A 23,309-nucleotide genomic window follows, 5' to 3' on the forward strand; every position below is an offset into this window, starting at 1 on the left:
CTTAGGAACCTCCAGGACATCTTGAAACGTTCCAACATCCGAATTATAGGGGTGCCAGAAGAAGAGGAAGAATAAAAAGTTAAAGACTTATTTGAACAAATAATGAGGGAGAACTTCCCCAGTCTGGCAAAGAAAATAGACTTCCAGGAAGTACAGGAAGCTCAGAGTCCCAAAGAAGCTGGACCCAAGGAGGAACACACCAAGGCACATCATCATTACATTACCCAAGATGAAACAGAAGGAGAGAATCTTAGAAGCAGCAAGAGAAAAGGAGACAGTTACCTAAAAAGGAGTTCCCATAAGACTGTCAGCTGATTTCTCCAAAGAGACCTTACAGGCAAGAAGGGGCTGGAAAGAAGTATTCCAAGTCATGAAAGGCAAGGGCCTATATCCAAGATTACTGTATCCAGCAAAGCTATCATTTAGAATGGAAAGGCAGATAAAGTGCTTCTCAGATAAGGTCAAGTTAAAGAAGTTCATCATCACCAAGCCCTTATTATATGAAATGTTAAAGGGAGTTACCTAAGAAAAAGAAGATAAAAAATAGGAACAGTAAGAATGACAGCAAACTCACAGTTATTAATGACCACACCTAAAACAAAAACAAGAGCAAACTAGGCAAACAACTAGAACAGGAACAGAACCATAGAGATGGAGATCACATGGAGGGTTGTCAATAGGGGATTGGGAGGGGGAAAGGGGGGGAAAGGTACAGAGAATAAGTAGCATAGATGATAGGTGGAAAATAGACAGGGGAAGGGTAAGAATAGTGTAGGAAATGTAGAAGCCAAAGAACTTTTATATATATGACCCATGGACATGAACTATAGCAGGGAATGTAGGAGGGAAGGGGTGTGCAGAATGGAGTGAAGGGGGAGAAATGGGACAACTGAAATAGCATAATCAATAAAATATACTAAAAAAATTTCACTTGTTCTTGGTGAGAAAAGCAATAAATTGTCATTTCTTGAGAACTGTTATTCTGAATTGTCCTTCCTAATTTTGAGTATAAATTAGTGTTAGGAAATACTTTTTTCTAATGCCTTTTCTGAGTGAAACTTGTCCTTTCCTTCTTTATAGCAAACACATTCTAAATTTTACAATGAAAATAAAAAGTTATTCCTCTGCCTAGGGGTAATTTTATGTCTTGAATTTACTGGATTTCTCCCTCAACATTTATGAAAAACATCATATATAGCAATACGTTGAAATTTACACTGAAGACAGATAAACTCAGTATCTAAGTCTTTTGAAATTAAACAAAGTTTTTATTTACTTTTGGAGAGGGGGAGGGTGGAGAGAGGAAAACACCAGTGTGTGGTTGCCTCTCCAGTACCCCCGACTGGGGACCTGGCCCACAACCCAGGCATGTGCACTGAATGGGAATGAAACTGGCAACCCTTTGGTTTGCAGTGTGGCACTCAATCCACTGAGCCACACCAGCCAGGACCATCTTTTGAATTTTTTACATTCGACTTATTACTACATGAAGGGTTTATGGTGCCTGATAGGTGTGCAGTAAGAACAAAAGGATTTTAATGTGAGGATCTCATTTTGTTTTTTCAATTAATAAATTTGATGACCTTACTAAATTATTTAAGTGGCCCCTGGCTAATTTCATTACTTTGCTCAGCCAATCAACAGTTTATCTAATATAATCACAGAACAAATCTGTCATTGAATTAACTCTAAGCTTTAATGAATTAACAAGCATATTAACCATTTGCAAAGGAACTTCAGAACGACTTGTTGTATTTTCTAGGATATCATCACGGGCCTCTGAGAGCAAACTGGATTTTTGGAAGCATCCCAAAAGCTCATTCAGATCCAAGTCTGAAAGACTCATATGATCACTGGCAGGGGGCGGGGGGCGGGGGGGAGAAAGAAAAAAAAGGAAAAAGAAAAAAGGTTATAAATTAATGATTTTCCTGGGTGTTCCAGCACAGGCCTCACTGATATTCAACAAGTACTCTAAGTGTTAGCCCCTTCAAGATTACATCTTGCTCTGCTCATATGCCAGTTTGTTTGCTGGCAAAAGCTTTGTGACAGGTTCAAGTACATATAAGAACTTAATATATGATAAAATTGGTTTCAGAAACCAGAAACAACGGGAGATACACTACATATACAGTCACGGGAACATTGACCGACCACCTGAGAAAAAAAAGAGATTCTTAATTTTCCTGAGTACTTCTCAGATTTCAAGCATGAAGTCTCCTTCAGAAAAAAAAAAAAAATGCAACAATACCTAAAGATTAACTTAATATATTTTTATTCTCATATTTTTTGTATTTGTACCAACATAAAAATAGGTATATACTTTGTTTATAGTTCTCACATAGCAATAAAAGCTAAAACATTAACCAATTAAAAGAGCCAATAAAATGCAAATTAACCACCTTAAAATTTTATTTAACAAATGATGATGCTGTTTTCCTTAAAAGAAATAAATCATGAGTATTTGGTCTAACAGTAAAAAGCTGAGGTCTCATATCCCATTCTTTTTAAACGGCTTCTGCATGTTTTTAAATAATTTATCTATCTTTATTTTTATATTTATTGGGTAAGAGGGAGAGAAACATCGATGTGAGAGAGAAATATCAATCAGTTGCCTCTCGTACACATCCTAAGGACTGAGCCCACAACCTAGACATGTGCCCTGACCAGGAATCAAACCGAGGACCCTTTGCTTTGCAGGATGACGCACAAGCAACTGAGCCACAGAGATCAGGGCTGAATGCTTTTATTTTAATAATAATGATGAAAACACTTGTTCACACAAGTATTTTGTTCAAACTGGTATTGAAAAACTTAAATCTTTTCTTCCATCTTTCAAGGTAATCAGAACAGAAAATTAACCAAACCTATCAAATACCATTTTTAAAAGGTGTGAATTGACTGCCTGAAAAAATTATTTATTGAATTATCCTTTATTCAATAAATTATTGAATAATTGAAACCTGCCTTAATCACTATTGAATCCAACTAGCTTTAGAATTTGGAAAAGAAACATTCTTTACTCTTTATTTGCTATTATACTTATTGCTAATGAACACTTGAGTTACTCTGTGTAGAAGCCTCACAGCACAATGGTATTGACTGCTAGGTACAGATATCCTGAGTTGAACATAAGATCCTGTCAGGTATATCATGTGTACAGCAACAGTACACCCTCACTGTTCTCGTTCTCATGTACTCTGTGATTTGCGGCTTCAACAGTTTTGTTTTTTTTCAAATCAGATTTTAGTTTTGAATACTTAACATTGTTGTTGATGTGCATTTCACTTTCTTCATGTTTGCTAAGAATATGTGATAAATGCTGCCAATCTCTGCACCCATTCTCATTCTTCAGTTGATTTTTTCCTTCTCCAAAGAGTTTGCAATATAGACAAAACACAGAATCTTTTGAGGTTGAATAAAGTAACCAGGATCTAGTGGTTTTTTCACCATTTGGAAGAATTCGTGTATAATAAGTTTCTGAAAACTTCCTTCCTGTATTGTCTTTTGGGAAGTTAAAATTTCTTACTTGAGGTGGATCATTTTCAACAAGAATATTCCGTTGTTTAATATTCAAAACTCGGGGCCATGCACCTGGATCTGCCGAAAGCACAAGTGGGTGAGTGGAATCTTCTGATTTTTTCTCTTCCGGTTGCTCTTGAAATGTATCAGCTATAGTGGACACAGAAGCAGGTAAATTCACATCCTCTCTGGTTAGTGATGTATCTGTGCTGCACTCTGCTGATACCTGTGACTGTGAAGTCTCTTTCTTTTTTTCTGGTATTCCCTTTACTTTTTCCAAAAGTATATTAAATGACCTGTGTAATTTTCTTTCATTTTCTTCTCTAACAGCATTCCTTTTTCTGTTTTCTGATATGGACATTTTTTTTGATTTTGTTTCTAGCATCTAGGAAAAAAGAAATTGTAATTTTATCTTAAAAATGTTAACATTAAAAAAATTAGTATGTGTAAAAATGCCTAGTAAGCAATGAAAAGATGTGCCTCATTAGTAATGAAGGAAATACAAATCAAAACCAACACATTCTACTTCATATCCTCTAGGATGGCTACAATATCAAGACAGGTATTCGCAAAGACATGGAAAAATAGGAATCTTCCTAAGGTGATGGTGCAAATTTAAAATGGTGTAGCTGCTCAGAAAAGTTACAAAATTCCTGAAAAGTTAGTCACCACATGACCCAGCAACGACAAATGAAAACATATGTCCACACAAAGACATATATAAAATGTTCCCAGCAGTATTATTCACAATAGACAAAAAGCAGAAACAAGTAAAAAATCCATTATGGTGGATAAATTAAAATGTGGTATTACCCATACTATGGAATATTATTTGAGAATAAAAAGTGAAGCAAAGATATATCTATAACATAGATGGACCATGTCGACAGGATGATATATGAAAACCAGTCACAAAGTACCAAATATTATATGATTCTATTTAATAAAAAGATACAATATCTATTTGGGAGTCGATAAAATAAAAATGCAAAATAAAGACTAAAGAGAACAAAGATGTATACGATGTGACTGGCAGCCTGGTAGCTGTATGCAACACAACTTGAACATATACAATGGAGCTTAAGAAACAAAGAACAGGCATGCTCTCCCTCCAGGAGCACACCTGTGCCTTTCCTTCCTCCCTCTTCTCCAACAGGCACGCATCTCCTGAACTATAAGTGATCCCATTTGAAACTGAGAAGCAATGGGGAGCTGCAACTCAACCACGGCTAATCCCCTATACCTGTATCCAAGATCCCCTTTCCTCTGACTTTGTTAGCTCAGAAATGAGCTAACAGCAGTCCTGCCTTGGCTCACTTCTTTTACTGTGTGACTTCTGATCCTCAGTGAGCCAACACAGCCCTGCCTAGGCTCTCTCCTGTTGCTTCTTCTGTCCTAAGCCCCTCCTTGTTTCAGTGTCGCCAGCTTTCATAATCATACTTTCAAAATATAACAACCTGAAGACCATTATCCTGATTTAATTTTGAGAGCAATGCAGGGTTAGCAGGGAAGTATTTAAAAAAAAAATGACATGACCAAACCTGTACTTTTTATATATATAAAGATCACTCTGATTGTAATATGGATATCCAACTGTAAGAAAGACCAACCATAACAGGGGTAGGCAGGAAGCTGGGGCAATGCTGGCAAGAGGATGGAGGCTATGTCTGGGATGATAGTAGAGAGAGGGTAGATTACAGAGATACTAAGGAAGTAGAATGTGGATTAGTTGGTAGCTGAGTGACTTTGGAGGCTGAATGGGAGGGAGATGCAGAGAATGATCCTAATATGTGGGAATCAGATGACCACATGGCATGAGCTCAAAGAACTTCTGACCAAAGAGGATCATGGATGTGGAGTATTTGTCGTAGTGATCCCATCACCTCCAGCCTAGCTCAGGCACCTGACTGGATGATGGAATCATTTACTAACAAAGGAAACAAATAAGGAAAGCAGGTTTGGAGTTTCAGTTTTAGATGCAGTTTAAGGTATGTGTGAAACATTCAAATGAAGATTACAGATGGTCTGAAAATTTAGAAATATGATCTTCAGATATTTTTGAAGTCATCAATATAGATTAATTGAAACTATGGGAGTAGAGAAGACTATACTAGAAGAGCACATAAAAACAGAAAACTGTTGGGAACCGCCACGCCCGGTTTCAAAAGCTGTAACCTTCCATGGCTATGGCTAAGTAAAAATGCCTTAAGGGCATAAGTCACTAAAGGAGACAAAACTTATCCTCTAGGCAGGGGTGCAGCCTCTGCCCCCTTTACTTCAACCTGCTTGGCCCCTGGAGGATAGCTGGATAGTCAATGTTGGGTAAGATTACTCAAGGAAGGAACAACCTAACACAGGGAGTCGCGGAGGGGCCATCAGGGAAGGACTTAGGGGATTGTGGAGGAGAGACAAAAGACCCTCACCCTCAGCTTTGTTATAGCCTGAGTCCTCATTCCATCTGTAAGAGTCCCCTAATCTCTTGGCTGTCTTACTTCCCCCACCTGACTTAAGCCTAAAACAATGCAGAAGGTGGGTGTAGTAGCCCTGTGCTGGAACAGGAGGTTCAAAGAGGGGATGGATCAGGCCTAAGAAAGAATGCATAAAATCCTGTGAAACCTGCTTTGCTAAGAATGCCCTCGATTTAAATGATAAGGGTCCAAGCATAAAATGAGTTTGTTTCCCAAAGTTTTATGGCTCTTTTGCTTCACTCTATCTGACCCTGACTCAGAATAAGCCCTTATAGTTCTTTGAATTTTATCTATTCCTTGATCATTACTGCCTGACAATGACTGATAAACTTTAGTATATGCCCTGTATTCCTATGCAAACTAAACCCAATAAAAGCCCACTGAGAAAGAGGTTCAACGCCCTTCTCCTCTTGACAGACTGGCTACCTTTCCTCCCAGAGCAGATCACGTCTTGGTAGATTTATTCTCATTTGTGGTGTCTGGGAGGGCTCTGCACGATGGAACTCCGTCACAGAAAACCAGGGACTAAAGTGTTACTTTTACACAACTCAAGCCAAGGTCTGGTCTTACCTCTTTATTTCCTGAGTTTCTTGTGTTATAATTCTCAATGGGTGGGCCACTTCCCAGCTATACGATCTTGGGCAAGTCCTTACTTAATTACCTAAGCTTCAGTTTCCTCTCATTGAAATGAGGACATTAACTGCACTTAACTAAGGAAAACTTAAGATGACTAAATGTGAAAACACATGAAAAGCTGTATCTGGCACAACAGTAAACTCATGTTAGCTGTCCTTACTGGTATATACTCATATAAGGACACTCGTAATTAGGTGATAATTACTTAATAAGGTCTAATAGCGAAAAACTGACGATAAAAAATACAAAGGTGGTTGATTTAGCTACTCCTTGGTGCAGGCTCATGAATTTTCTGCCGTACACTCTAGGCTGAAGGTCCTAATGCCTTTCCCCATCCCTGTCACTCAGGTTCTCTCTCCAGGGGCACGTACCTGAGATTCCTTGAAAATCAACTTCAAAATTACTTCTGTGCTATACTACATTATTCAGTCAAATGAACATTTTTACTGATGATCTAGATGAAAACTGAAACCAAATAAAAGGCAGGTGATAGGCACCAACTAATTAAATCCTCTAAAAATGGTAATGGGGGAAATCACTGGGAAGAAAGGTACCAAGATGGAGAGAACTACATTTAACAGAAGATCATTTCACTCTCAGAAGTGTCCCAGTTAGATGGCTTAGTCATCTCACATATGAAGCTAGTTATGCTGAGACTTCTGAATTCAATCAGATACTGATCCTGCTTCATGGGACTTAAGACTTATTCGGGGGGGATGAGGCACACATATAATCAAATGTTTATATCACACACTAATTAAGGTTTCCAATGTAAGGTCAAATCTAGCTATGATTCTGGCTAGGATGTTTTCTCTGAACTTCATTATCTTTAACATATTGTACAGTTTCATTTAATCAAAATTGAGTATACGTTCAGTAAAAAGCATCGACTACTTAAACAACAAATAGTCTCCTTTCCCCCTTCCCCGTAAGTTAGCCACTTTGAAAACATTTAACTGATTCTTTGGGTGTTTATTTCCAAACATCAAAGTAACATGTCTGCATCACTATTTACTAGTTTTTCCTCCCAGTTTTAGGCATCATCAGTTGAATCCTCAATGAGGATGACAGGAATTTAGATCTGCTTCTTACTATGCTTATTACTGCGGACTCACCTTCCAGCACTTACTTATCCTTTGGTTACAAGACTTCAACATTGGAACTACTGATGTCTTGGGCCAGTTAATTCTGTTATGGGGACTGTGCTGGCATTGCAAGATGTTTAACAGCATCCCTGGCCCCTACCTACTAGATGTCAGCAGCAACCCACAGTTGTAGTCGTCAAAAATGTTTAAGATGCCCTGGCCAGTGTGGCTCAAACCAAAAGGTCACTATGCAAGAGGCAACCATTCAATGTTTCTCCCCCTTTCCCCCCTCCCTAGAATCAATTAAAAAATGTTTAAGACATTGCCAAATGTCCCCAGGGGGACAAATCACCCTTGGTTAGATCACTGGGTAAAGTCAAGATTAATTCTATCCATTTTATAACTGAAATTTCAGTTTTTCCTTAAGGTCTTATTAAAAACAAAGAAAGATTTATTTTTAGAGAAGGGGAGAGGAGAGAAGGAGAGAAACATCATTGTGTGGTTACCTCTTGCACGCCTCCTACCGGGGATCTGGCTGGCAACCCAGGCATGTGCCCTAGACTGGGAATCAATTTGGGAACCCTTTGATTCATAGGCTGCCACTCAAGCCACTGAGCCACACCAGCCAGGGCTCCTTAAGGTTTTTATAGATCATAAAGGCTTTCTACCATGACAAAGCCTGTTACTAATCACTTATAAATAATTACCAATATGGTGGTAGTGGTGGTGGTGGTAGGGAACACATTTATAAAACCTCCGCATTATAGGGAAACATCATCCCTGCATTTGCCAACTGTTTTTGAGCTATTTTATTTTTTCTTTTTTTCTTTTCCATACATACTTGTTTACATCTTTGTATGAGCTATTTTATTTTACTGATATACCCATAGTAGGATGGACAGACTTTCTTCTGAGGATCAGAGTAGCTGGCAAAACAGTTATTCAAGAAACCTGGATATAAGGTTGCTGCTTATTTTGACTCTGCATGTGTTCTCACTTTTACCTTCTCTGGTGTTTCTATAGGAGTAAAAAAACTGACAATCTATGTGCAAGCCACATGCTCTTCACAAGGCTAGGCATTATATCTGTCTGAAGTTTATGAGATCATTGCAAAAACTCAAACGTCTAAGCAGATACAGGTAAATCATCCATTCTAAAAAGACTTAAAATAGTAACACCTAACGCAATTGTTTATTACCAAATCTTAAGTTCATTAGGTTATTTTTGCCCTCTACTCTACTGAGATGATAAACCTACCATGTATTTTTGCCATTTTTAACTGTTCACTGTGCTTTTCTATAAGCCCCATCCAACAGCTTTGTTAAAGACAAGGTGTGATATAAAGAAAAAAATGAGGCACTGGCCGGGTAGATCAATTGGTTAGAGCTTTGTCCCAGTAGGTAAGGTTATGGGTTTCATCTCTGCTCAGGGAACATACAAGCAGCAACAAATGAATGCATAAATAAGTGGAACAACAAATTGACGCTTCTCTCTCGAAAATCAATCAATAATTTTTTAAAACAATGGAAAGAACATAAACTAACCTTCTTTGCAAAAACTTTAGTCAACTATGGCTATCAATTGTTTCCTCTATTGTTCAATAAGCCTCCCACTTGAGTTACTTTTCCTTAAAAGCTAACTACTTAAATTCTTGTCCAGCGAGGATGAATAATGTCCTTAGTTTTACATTTATGATCCATCTTGAATTAACTTTCATGCATGGGATAAAATGGAGTCAAGGCTCACTTATTTCCATATAAACAAAAAATTATCCCAGCACCATCAGTTAAAAAGATCCTGCTTTTCCCATAAAAATAATTTGGTAACACCTATTAAAATCAACTGATTATATAATGTGATTCAATTTCTAGAATATCTGTTATACTTGTTTATTTTATATTCCACACTATCCTGATCACTGCAGTTTTTTAAAGTCTTTTTCCAACATTCTTGAGGTATAATCAATAAATAAAAGTTGAATATATTTTTGTTGTCCAATGTAATGTTTTGAGGTTTCTAATGTTTTAAAATCAGAAATGATAATTTCTTATTTTTTAGAAAGAAGAGTTTATTTATTTTTTAGGAAATTCCCTTTTTAAAAAAAATATTTATTTTTAGACAGAGGAGAAAGGAGGGAGAAAGAGATAGAGAGAAGTATCAATGTGTGGTTGCCTCTCACATTCCCCCTACTGGGGACCTGGCCCGCAACCCAGGAATATGTCCTGATTGATAACTGGACCTGGGACCCTTTGGTTCACAGGTCAGAGTGCGATCCACTGAGCCACACCAAGGCAGGCCAGAAATGATAATTCCATACACAAAATTAACTTGAGATAGACCATAGACCTAAACATAAAAGCTAAAACTACAATGATTCTAGACGAAAGTGAAGGTAAATATTTTCATAACGTTGGGAGGCATAGATTCCTTAAAACAAGACACAAAAATTATTAATTAGAGAAGGAAATACTAAATTGCACTTTATCAAAATTAAAAACTTGGGTCTTTTCATAAACATTAAGAAAACGAAAAGACGTAACACTGCCCACAAGAACAACTTCCCAATACATTGATTTTATTTATTTTTTAATGAGAAGGGAAGGAGGGAGAAAGAGAGGGACAGAAACATCGATGTGTGAGAGAAACAAATATCGGTTGCCTATCAACCGCCCCCAATGGGGACACGGCCTGTATGCTGGCATTTGCCCTGACTGGGAATAGAACTGGCGACCACTGGGTTCACAGGTCAGCGCTCAACACAAAGCCACACTCACAAGGGCTCAATACATTTATTTTATAAAAGATATGCAGCCAGAACATACAAAGAATTTCTATAACTCAATAATACAAAAAACCACCCAATTTAAAAAATGGCTGAAGACTTCTGATCAAGATACTGGCATAGGTAAATATGGCTTTCCACATTGAACAACCACCTCAAAATTACAGCTAAACTATAGAACCACCATCATTTAACACCCTCAGAAATTGAGGTGAGTGGAAGTCCTACAACTATGGAGTTAAAGAAACCAACTACAGAATTAAAGCAGAAACCACATCAAGAGTGGTAGGAGAGGTGGAGACGTGGAATGGGCTGGTCCCACACCTATGTATAGTGTAAAAATCAGGAGAGATATTTTAGGAGCAAGGGGTCCCAAGCTGACACTGGGACTCCAGCCCAGGGTTCCAGTGCTAGGAATATAAATCCTCATAACTTCTGGCTGTAAATCCAGCAGGGAATGAGGCTATGGAAGACAGAAACTGGAGTCTCAGGCAGGTCCATACAGAGACTTACTTGCATTCATCCCCTCTGAGCTCCAGCATGGTAGAAGCAGGTTGAAAGGTATGAAACACATACAAGGAGAAATTGAATTGTCTGGCATCAAGGTAAGAGGCGGGACAGCTTTCTCCTAGACAGAAGTGCCGGTAGAAACCATCGTTCCTTTTCTAAGCCCTCCCCCAGTGGGTTGATTTCTTAGTTTTCTAATCGCAGTGGGTTGCATGTCATCCTGCAAACTGAAAGGTTGCTGGTTCAATTCTCAGTCAGGGCACATGCCTGTGTTGTGGGCCAGGTCCATGTTTGGGGGAATGGTGAGAAGCGACCAATCGATGTTTCTCTCCCTCTTGTTCTGCCTCCCGTGCCCCTCTTTAAAATAAATAAATAAAATCTTAAAAAAAAACAAGCTTGCTTAGAACAATCTACTTCAATACTCACTTGACGTGGGACAGCTCAATGACTGACAAAAAGTGAGACTAAATGAGATTCTAAGATCAATCTGGGTAAGGTAAGCTAACAGGCAGAAACTATTGTATACCTGATCATCTAAAATTTATTGAAAGAATTACCTGTTTATATTCATTAACACAACTTTGGCAGCAGAATCTCATCTGCTGGCCATCAACCACCTGAACACTGTTTCCAGATCCTTTAGTGGGCAGGTACTCTCCACACTGTTCACAGCAATTCATTACCAGACCATTAGCCAACCTGTACTTATTAAAGCAGTGATTACTGCATAGTTTATGTGTCACATTATTAACGCTGACTTCATGGCGAATCTAAAAGAGAAATGAGAACTTATCAAATAAATGAGTCACTTTAGCACAGTAAGCAATGAGATAACTAGTTTCTTCAATAGAAACAAAGAAACTATTAACTTCTCAGAGGAAAAAATATTCAGAGAAAAGACTAAAAAGCCCATTTCCTTGGTCTTTCATTTATATCTTTGATTTCTTTGTAAAATCATTCTTTTACAAAGAAAACAAAGATTAATAAAACAAAAAGCAGTAAAATCAGTAATAATTTCCCCAGAGACACTTAAGCATTCTAAAAATCAAACAGGCCTAGAACATTTTGATACCACCTGTTTAAAATAAATAGATTTAGAATTCTTAGTATTATAAGCTTCACTGCCCTAGAAAATTTATAGAAGGGACTAAGGGAATCATTATTCCATATTCAGATGGTGTCTATATATACAAGACTGCTTCTTGCTTTGCTCAGTTCTGTGGTAACTGAGATAAAACTGTGCCCTGGATTTGCAAAGCTCTGGGACAACCAACACCAAACTCAGTTACTAAGGACTGTATTAAGTGAAGAAAGCCTGCAAGCATGTTTCTTTTTTCAGCAACTGGAAGGATGGCAATACCATTGAAGAAATGCAAAGTTATCAACATACTTTCTGTCCACATGTTCTGTATGTTCTTGCACCAGGACCGGTTGCCTCCTCCATGTCCTGAATAATACATTTTTATTTAGCATTTCTCATATGAACAAAATTCACCATATAACTATTGCTTTGTGGACAAATACAACCAACTCCATAAAAACAAATGTGTATTTTTCATACTATGCAAACAGGACATTTGTTTATAAGACAGTTCTCACATATGCTTATTCCTTCCTTTAACTCCACTGTCTAGATTCAGGACATGTACATTATTTATGTGGATGGCAGAGCACAGAATAGTACTTAAAGAGTTAAAGTTATCCTAGATAATAACCTAAATAAGATAAAAATTCAGACCTCTGTTAGTTTACTACAGATTGTACATCTTGACTTGTTGAGAATTCTTTTTCTGAGACTCCGATTTTCTTCGTAGGGAGATACACAGTATGAACTACAGAATTCCTGGAAGGGCTGGTTCGACTGCACTTGAGGAACAACGTTAGCCTTTTTTGCAGGTGCATCTCTGAAACAAAGGGATAAACACAATTTAAGAATGCTGTATTTCATTTTCAAACATAAAAAAATAAAGGACAGTCTTCATTTTGTCATAATTTAATCACTAGGAATCAAGTATAATTTTGGATTCGGCAAAATGCACTTTTTGGTTTCATCACTAAGAGTTCCTAAATAAAGTGAGAAGAGAAGATTTGGAGGTAAAAATATTTTGCCTCACAAGAACCTTGCCATAGACTTTGATGACTTTTAGAAGCAATCAAAAAGGGTGGTAGCAACTTGGTAGACCTGAGGTAGAAGATGGGGGAGGGTCTGAGGTAGAGTCATTGGTGGGGACTGGGTCCATTTATTTCCATATCTACACTCCATTTTCCTGTCAAGAGTAAGAACAGTACAAACGAGCCCAGAGCTCTGACAAACTCTTAAGATAACTCAAGTTCAAAAAGCTTTTAGACACCTCTACCCATAAATTGATGCAGCTCTCCAGTTACATTGAGAACACATTATTTACACTGTCATTATCAAACACATGGAGCCATGTTGGAAAGCGTAGCTTACTTTTTACACGTTACATTGCGTGTCTTTGGAGTACGCTTATGAGAGAAGGAGGAAAGGCAGGTGGTAGAACAAAAGAGGTGAGCAGATCCTTTCCGTTGATAAGCTGTTTGTCCTTTTTGTAAAGGATTTTTGCAGTGTGCACAAGTGATTTTAGCTGGTTTAATAAGTTGCTGCTGTGCTGAGGGCTGGCAAATCTGTTTAGGAAATGAGGCCACTGGTGCTAAAGAATCCACCCCTGGCTGTTTCTGATTACGTGGAAATGATGCTGACTGGGAAATCCAAGAATCTTAAAAATAAAACAGAAGGAAAAAAATGTCATGGAACAATTCAAAATTCACATCAGAAATTTTTTTTTATATTTAAAATGTTTAAATATAAAGTTTTTCATACTTAAAATTTTCATTTTGTATAAGTCTAAGAGAATAGTGAGGCAGCCATAAAAACAAGTGGTTAAGGCCAGGAAGCCTTGTTACCCAACCCCAGAGGAACTATTCACTTTGTATTCTAACCATTTGATACTCTACTCTGCTAAGGATATAAATGGTGAGCCTGGAATTGTGCTATGTGGTAGAGACATCTCTTAAGTCAGTCTTGCCAGATTTAAAAGGTATGTCCTGAGCTTACTAGGTTGTGCAAGTAGTGTATTAAACTGTTCCTGTGTTATAGTAAAGCCTTATGTTTGGTACCAGGGCACTTGCAAAAAATATTAGCCATTTTTCCTTCTCTAAGAACAAAGTATCAATGCACTATAAAATTAAGCAAATATGCAAATACAAAGATAACTAGAGTGTGGTATATGATATCCATTTTCATAACAGGGTCCCCCCTAACATTTTATTATGAAAAATTCCAAGCATATAGAGAAGTTTAAAGAAGTTTACAGTGAACTCCCTCCCATATGCTTGGGAAATAGATTCTAATGTATTTTACAATTTTTTTAATTAAATTTTCTGAGGGTAACGGTTAATAACATTATGTATGTTTCAGGCTTGTAAGTTTATAATACATCTATATATTGTGACGTGTGCTCACAACCCAAAGTCTAGTCTCTTTGTCAACACGTATTTGACACCATTTACCCTCCCTCCACAATATTTTACTTTATCACATCTTTCTATTTATCCCTCTAAATAATCAATCCATCTTCTTTTATGTATTTATTTTTTAAAAAAGAGATTTTATTTATTTTTAGAGAGAAGGAGAAAGACAGGGACAGAAACATCAATGTGTGGTTGCCTCTTGCATGCCCCCTACTGGGGACCTGGCCCGCAACCCGGGCATGTGCCACAACTGAGAATTGAACCAGTAACTCTTTGGTTCACAGGCCCATGCTCCATCCACTGAGCAACACCAACTGGGGCTATGTATTTCAAGTAAAATGTGGACATCAATACATTTCTCTCAAGAATACTTTGAAATACATGTAATTTAGACATAATAGTTTAACGCAAGTCTTTCCACAATTACTTCCTAGCTTTCTAAAATATTATATCATAGGCATTAATATATGTAGTGGATTACTCAGGAAAGATTTCACACAGTGAGACATACTACCCCCATCCCTATCATGTGTTACTGTGGCTTCAACATGGTGCAATATTATGTACAGGTAATAGCACTTCTCAAACTTTCACATGCATGCGATAACTTGGGAATCTTGTTTAAATAGAGATTCTAAATGAGTAAGTCTTGGGAGGACCTTGAGATTCTGAATTTCTTGGGTGATGATGAAACTTTGAGAAATGAGGCTCTCCTCAAAAACTCCTTTGTCATCAACATGGGGTCTATGGCCCCCTCTACCTATTATAGCTCCAGAGGCCTCTTACAATACTTCCAACACTAATAATTCCATTTTCATTTCTAAATTCCCATCCACTGCTTCTAATTTTCTTTGTCCTATTTCCAGACATCTTTTATCTTACAGGCAAAACCAAAACAGAACAAGTAACAAAGGAATTATTTCATTCCACAGGATGACATGCTAATTAAATAGAGTATATGGCAACAAAGGATTTTTTATCACCATGTAATCAGAAAGGAAGTCTCTTTACTGCTAAATTTTCCTTCTTCAATCCAAGCCATACCTTTAGAAAACAAAATCATTCTGAACCACTCCAAAAAAAAAAAAAAAAAGAGAAATTAATATTTACCTATAAAATAAACATAGGTTGCACTGACTGGGGAGCTCACTTGGTTAAAGCTACCCATATGCCAAAGTTATGGGTGTGATCTCTGGTCAGGGCACATACAAGAAGCATCAATGACTACATAATAAATAAGTGGAATGACAAAATTAATGTTTCTCCCTTCCGCTCTCTAAAATAAATAAAAAAATAAACAGATTGTATCCTGGAATCAATCTTCTCTGAATATTATCTGGATAAGAAACTATATTTATTTATTTTTTAAATCAGCTTTTTAAAAAAAGACTTCATTTATTTACTTTTAGAGGGAGAAGAAGGGAGAAAGAGAGGGAGAGAAACATCAATGCATGGCTGCCTCGTGCATGCCCCCTTACTGGGGACCCGGCCTGCAACCCTTTTTGGTTCTCAGGTCAGTACCCAATCTACTGAGCCACAGCAGTCAGGGCGAAACTACATTTAATAAACAGAAGTAAAAATAGTCAACTATTATATGATTTCTCCTCACCAGTAGTATGGGAGAAATGAGAAACGTGAACACAAAAACACTGGGCTTTTTAATTTTGTGCAGTTATCCATACTTAAAGGTGCATAGCTATCTACAATTATGGAAAATGAGTCATCAATTTTACTGCTCAAGACACTAATTAGATCGACATTTTTTTTCACTTTAGCTTTGGTGCATAAATAAACAAAGCAATTATTTCCTTTGTTTATACTGTATTATTTAATTCCTCCTAATTTCAAATTCCTTATTTCATCAAGTTTTTATTTTATTTTTGGTATTACTATGGCCAGATTAAACTTAAACTCCCAAATTCCTCCATGCCCTATTCCTGGAATACATTTTAAGAGGTCTAGTATATTATTTAATCCAAGTCTCTCATTATATGCAAAAAAAAATTAAGACCTACAAATTATGTGATTTGCCCAAAAGTCCAGTAAGTACTAGACCCAGCATTTGAATTTTAGGTACTCTTCATTTCTTCCTGCATCTAAACTCTTCTGCCTAAACAATCTTTAGTATTTCTTTAGTGTTGGGTCTGTTGGTGAAAAGTTCTTTCAGTGCTGTGGTGGGGTTTATTTTATTCCAGTTGGTAAAGAATAACATGTACACACACAGTTTATAAATCCATTCTACTGCTGACAGACACTTGCTATGCATCCAATTTTTGATTTCTGTACTCATCATTTAATGGTTTCTTAGGTATTTATCATACTCCAGATTTTTCTCTTCATTTTAGAAAGTTTGCACTTGTATCTCTGCCTCATTTCTTTCCTCTTCTTTCTGGGACATCAATTACATGTCCTTTTCATTGAGTATCATAGGTCTCTCACATTTCTTTCTTTTTTTTCTTTAAATCATCACCGGTTCCTTAGCAGGTATGGCTCAGTTGGTTGGAGGGTTGCCCAGTACTCTTACTGGGAACTGAGACAGTTCACTGGTTCAGTCCCTTGCCAGCTGTGCACAGAGGCAAATGATCAATGTTTTTCTCACATCAGTATTTCTCTCTCTTGCTTCTTCTCTATCTAGAATCAATGTATATATCTTTGGTTGAGTATTAAAATACTTTTAAAAAATTAAATCCTCACATGGGGATCTGTTTTATTGTTGATTTTAGAGAGAGAAACATCAATGTGAGAGATGCATCAACTGGTTACCCTTCATACATGCCCCAAACAGGGATCGAACTTACAAACTTTGGGTATATGGGACGATGTTCCAATCAACTAGCCACCTGGTCAGGGCTCTCATATTCCTTTCTGTGCTTTCCACCCTTTTGGGTATTATTCATTCTGGATAATACTGTGATATAACTTCAAGTTCACTCACCCTCTCTTTATCTGGGTCCCATCATAAAGTTAAAAACATAGTTTCTTAAAATCTATGTCTGATAATCCAATTATCTAGATACCCTTGTGGGCTCACTTCCACTCTCTGCTTTTTAAAATACTGATATTCTGTTATATAGTCTTGTCTTCTTATATTCCTAATTGTTTTTCATTGTTTTTCAATGAAAAATTGAAGGAAAAAAATTGAGGCTCTGGCTTATGTTAGTATCCCAATCCAAAGGTTGGAGGTTTGTGTGTGTATGTGTGTGTTCCCTTGTGAGTCTACTGAAATCTCCTTTTATTCTATTTTTAAAAATAATTATATTTCTTTATTTTTAGAGAGAGGGGAAGGGAGGGAGAAAGAAGGAGAGAAACACCAACAAGTTGCCTCTTGCACAAACCCCAATGGGGACTGGGCCTGCAACCCAGTCATGTGCACTAATGGGGAACAAACTGGGGACCTTTTGCTTTGTGGAACAATGCTCATCAACTGAATCACACTGGTTAAGGCTGTTGAAAGCTCCTTTTAGATTTTCAGCTATCACTGCAGCCTTTTTTGAAATTAAACACATACCACTAAGAAAAGCAGGCCAAAGTAAAAGATTACTTTGCTGAGAATCCTCTCAGATCTTACAACCCTATTTTTTCACTGTATTTCTAGGTCTGTGATGCTTTCAACAAATATATCCCCCCCTCCCCGTAATTATTCTCTCCAGGAGGAATAGGAATCATCTACTTTATTAGTATCAGAAGAACTCCCTAGAATTGGTATCATGGTCAGAAATGTTTAGATTGCAATAAAAATACAACTTAGATGCAAGAACCATTTCCAAGGGGTTAGGCATTTTGCATGTTGAGGTTTTTACTCTTGATATAAAAATGTGATGAGCAGAAAACTTTCACTGAAAAATACTCTGCTGGGGACCGCTGATCAGGATGGTGGTATAAGCAGACACAGCTCGCCTGTTCACACAACCACAACAAAATTACAACTAAAATACAGAACCACCATCACTTTGAACTGACAAAAACTGAGTTAAATTGAAGTATGACAACTACGGAATTAAAGAAACCACAACCATTCAGAGTGGTAGAAGACACATACGCGGAACAGGTTGGTCCCACATAACACATGTGGATAAAAATTCAGGAGGAATATCTTGGGATTGAGGAGTCCCAGCCCCACCAGGATTCCCAGCCCAGGGTTACAGTACCAGGAAGATAAGTCCCCACAACTTCTGGCTGCAAAAACAAGCAAGGATTGAGCTGGTGGAAGGAAGTGCTGAAGCCCCAAGCAGTTCCTTTTGAGGAATGCATACACGGACTCACCTACTCAGACTCACTCCCTCGGAGCTCCAACACCAGGGTAGCAGCTTGAAAGACACCAGTGACATACTGGGAAAAACTGGAGGAAAGGCTGGCATCGAGGTAAGCAGAAGCCACTGTGCCTTTTCTGAACCCTGCCCCCACAGAGCTAGCAAGCTGGTGCCATATCTGAGTCTCCATCAACCTAGGTAAAACTGTTTGCCCAGTCATGGAGATAATCTGAGACTCTGTCCCACCCAAGTTACTTTTCCGTAAGAATGGCTGGTCTTAACATGCTTTACAACTTCATAAATCCTCTCAAACAAGCAAAAGTTGGACTCAGTGAGCCTCAGGCTGGATACTAGCAGCAGCCATATCAGACTGCTTTACAGCTCAGGCATGGTGGCCCAGGTGTTGAGGCTGACGTTACTCTGCACCATCTGGAAAACCCCAGAGCCTACACACCCAGTGGACAGGTACAGAGCACGACAGAGCACCACCACCCTACCCATGCATAGCTGATTCTCCATGGAGGGCAGAGGATGGTGGTCAGTGGTCAATGTCAGTCCTTGCAGCTGAATGGCCTGGGTCAATCCCTTCCCCTAAGCTGCCAATAGCAATCAAAGCTCAACTAAAAGAGGAGGGCATACTCAGCACACATGAAGGTTGCACCTCAAGTACCCAGCTTGGGTGATAGGGGAGGCTGTGCCACTGGACCCTACAGGACACCCAATACAGTAGGCAACACTACCAAGACATAGAGTCAAAGCAGGTCTACCTAATACACAGAAAAACAGGGAGGCTGCGAAAATGAAGAGACAAAGAAACAGGGCCCAAATGAAAGAACAGATCAAAACTCCAGAAAAAGATCTAAACAAAATGGAGATAAGTGATCAGATGCAGAGTTCAAAACACTGGCGCAGGATGCTCAAGGAACTTAGCGAGGACCTAACAGCTTAAAAAAGTTCTCGTCAGAAACGAAGGATATACTAATTAAAATAAAGAACAATTTATACAGTAACAACAGTAGAGTGGATGAAGCTGAGAATCACATCCATGATTTGGAACATGAGGCAGCAAAAAACAATGAATAAGAACAAGAAGAAAAGAGAATCCAAAAAAATGAGGATAGTTTATAAGCAGCCTGTGGGATAACTTCCAGCAATCCAACATTCACTTCATAGGGGCACCAGAAGAGAAAGAGCAAAAAATTGGAAATGTATTTGAAAAAATAATGAAATGAAACTTCCCTAATTTGGTGAAGCAAATAGACATATAAATCCAGGAAGCACGGATTTCCAAAAAGATGGACACAAAGAGACCTACTCCAAGACACATCGCAATTAAAATGCTAAAAGTTAAAGAGATGGGACAAGGTTGTGGGAGAATGGGTGAGAGGTGAGGGGATAAGTACAAATAGGTAGTTACAGAACAGCCATGGGGATTTAAGGTACAGTAGAGGAAAGGAAATAACCAAAAAACTTACATGCATGACCTGTGGACATGAACAAGGGTGGGGGCATTACCTGAGGGAGTGGGGATGCTGGGTGGAGAGGAGCAAAGGGAGATAAATCAGGACAAATGTAACAGTATAATCAATAAAATTAAAAAAAAAAAAAAAAGTCTGCCCTAAAGGATAATGATGGAAGGATACAAGATGGCAGTGGAATAGGGGTAAGTCATACTCACCTTCTCCCAGGGAAGAAACCCTAAATTACAACAAAGTTATACAAAAATCAACCAGAATAACCAAACGAAGACTAAATGAACAGAAATGTTATAACCGAGAATTTACAGATGAAGCCACATTGAGACTGGTAGAAAGGGCAGAGACACAAAAAAGGACTGGTCTGGCACCCATGTGTGGCAGTTGAAAATCTAGAGGGTTATCTGAGCTGCAACTGCAAAGGGTCCCTCCACCCCCTCCCAAGGAGTTAGGTATCTCAACTCCACTGTAGGCTCCCAGCTAAGAGCACTAGTGCCAGGAAGACAAGTCCACATAATTTGGCTGAGAAAATCAGTGGAAATTCTGTATCTACCAAGGAGAGACAGGAGTCTGCTAGAAACCCAGGGCCCTCTTGAAGGGCCAGTGCACAAAGTCTTGTTTGTGGGCACTCACCCTGGGCTCCAGCAGACGGATGGCAGCTCAGAGTGGACCAGAGTCATACAAGGAGAGATTGGGTTGTGTAGCCTCGAGGAGAAAGCTAAGGGTACAGCGGCTAATGTCCCTGTGCTGGCACACATGAAGGCATGAAGTCTTCTACACTGCCCATATACACCATTTTTCCTGGGTCAAACACTCACTCTCCTGCATGCCAATTCAGGCTGGAAAGAGGTACTAACTAGCCCTGCCCTGCTAAACTGAAGCTCTGTGGAGCATACTTTTATGGAAGGCTCTCAAGGAGGCCATTTCCCCCGCTTAAAGCCCCTACTCAGTGCCACCATTCCTACACAGAGCCCTCCCTCCACACTGCCAAATCTTAAACTGTTTTAGCTGATGACTTCTACTGGCCTCACCCTAATAATTCCCGAAGACCCAGCCCCACTACAAAGAACCACAGGCATCAGGTGGGTGGTGACTAGCATTGGTGTACACTGAGACTTTTGCTGAGCGATCTCAGACCCAGCATGAGTGTCAACTTTAAATCTCTATCAACATGGTGAACAACACTCACCCCTTCCTCATGACTCACTGACAACCAACATCATCCAACTTATGTACAGCCAGAGGATCTTTTGATGACTGAGCCCAAGAGGCAGCCATCAGGTGGAAGCTGGCCTTGGTACACAGCCTGGCCCCTCCCATGAGCACCCAGGCTCAAACAGGCAGTTACAAAGTGTGGATTCACTTGTAGCTCCAAACGGGTAGCCCAGAGCCAGTCGTGGACAGTGCCTGACACTGACCTGCACCAAAGTCTCTCTACAAAATATTAGCAAACTGAATTTAGTACTACATTAAAAAGATCAAATGCAACAGGGTCAAGTGGGATTTATTCCTGGGATACAAGGTTAGTACAGTATCTGCAAATCAATTGATATGATATACCATGTAAACACAATAAAGAATAAAAATTAAATGAACGTATCGATAGAAAAATATCATTTGACAAAATCTAGCACCAATTTATGATTAAAAACTCTCAACAAAGAGAGAACATACCTCAACATAATAAACGCCATATGTGACAAACCCACAGTTAACATCATACTCAATGGGGAAAAGCTAAAAGCATTTCCATTAAGATTAGGAACAAGACAGAGATGTCCACTTTCACTATTCTTATTAACACAGTATTGGAAGTCCTAGCCATAGCAATCAGACCAGAAGAAGAAATAAAAGGCATTCAAATTGGAAAGTAAGAAGTAAAACTGTCATTATTTGCAGATGACAAAATAGTGCTAATACAGAACCTTAAAACTAAAAAAACTACTAGAACTGATAAATGAACTCAATCAAGTATCAGGATACAAAATAAATATTAAGAAGTTGCTTGCATTTTTATAAACCAATAATAAGCAATCAGAAAGGAAAAATACGAAAACAATCCCATTTATAATTGCATGAAAAAAAAAAGAAAGAAAATGCCTAGAAATAAATTTAACCAAGGAGGTAAAAGACCTCACTCAGAAAATTTTAAGACACTGAAGAAACTGAGGAAGACACAAATAAATGGAAGAATATAAAATGCTCATGCACTGGAAGAATTATCATTAAAATATCCATAATACCCAAAGCAATCTACAGATTCAATGCAATTCCCATGAAAATACAAATGGCATATTTCACAGAACTAGAATAATCCAAAAATTTATATGGAAACACAAAGACCCAAAATAGCCACAGCAATTTTGAGAAAGAACAAAGTTGGAGGTATCATGCTGCCTGTTATCAAACTATACCACATGGGTATAGTAATGAAAGCAAAACGGTACTGGCATAAAAACAGATATAGAGATCAATGGAACAAAATAGAAAGCTCAGAAATAAACCCACACCTATATGGTCAATTAATATTTGAAAAAGGCGGCAAGAACATACAGTGGGGTAAAGACAGACTATTCAATAAATGGTGTTGGAAAATTGGACAGATATATGCAAAAAAAAAAAAAAAAAAAGAAAAGAAACCAGACCACCTTCAAATACCACGTACAAGAATAAACTCAAAATAGATTAAAGACTTAAATAAGACTTGAAATCTTAAAACTCCTAGAAGAGCCCCAGCTGGTGTGGCTCAGTGGATTGAGCACCAGCCTGCAAACTGAAAGGTTGCTGATCCAATGCCCTTTTGCAGCATATGCCTGGGTTTCAGCCCACATCTCCAGTTGCGGGCCTGTGAGAGGCAGGCCACTTAATGTTTCTCTGGCACATCAATGTTTTTCTCCCTCTCTTTCTCCCTCCCTTACCCTCTCTCTGAAAGTAAATAAATAAAAATCTTTAAAAAAAACCCCAACCCTCCTAGAAGAAAACATTGGCTGTAAAGTTGTACATTTCTCTTAGTATTACTTTTTCTGATATATCCCCTTGCGCAAGGGAAACAACAAAAAAATAAAAGCGACTACATCAAACTAAAATGTGGCAAG

At 38.3% G+C, this 23,309-nt stretch overlaps 1 protein-coding gene across 3 annotated transcripts in view; it reads right to left on the bottom strand.

The window, feature by feature from the left end:
- Positions 1-2,726: 2,726 nt before the first annotated feature.
- The window catches only part of ZMYM5 (zinc finger MYM-type containing 5), a 39,416-nt gene continuing 18,833 nt past the window's right edge, over positions 2,727-23,309 (bottom strand). For 2 of the 3 annotated variants that reach the window (XM_053920691.1, XM_053920692.1), the window contains 5 exons: positions 13,450-13,735; positions 12,736-12,901; positions 12,388-12,444; positions 11,555-11,767; positions 2,727-3,904 (listed from right to left, as the gene is read on the bottom strand). In XM_053920691.1, coding sequence (XP_053776666.1) covers positions 3,149-3,904; positions 11,555-11,767; positions 12,388-12,444; positions 12,736-12,901; positions 13,450-13,735 — 1,478 coding nt within the window. In that variant the 3' untranslated portion in view covers positions 2,727-3,148. The remainder of the gene's footprint in view (positions 3,905-11,554; positions 11,768-12,387; positions 12,445-12,735; positions 12,902-13,449; positions 13,736-23,309) is intronic. The other variant, XM_024580757.3, reaches the window with a different exon arrangement.

Source organism: Desmodus rotundus, chromosome 3 (assembly GCF_022682495.2).
Source record: "Desmodus rotundus isolate HL8 chromosome 3, HLdesRot8A.1, whole genome shotgun sequence".
NCBI lineage: Eukaryota > Metazoa > Chordata > Mammalia > Chiroptera > Phyllostomidae > Desmodus > Desmodus rotundus.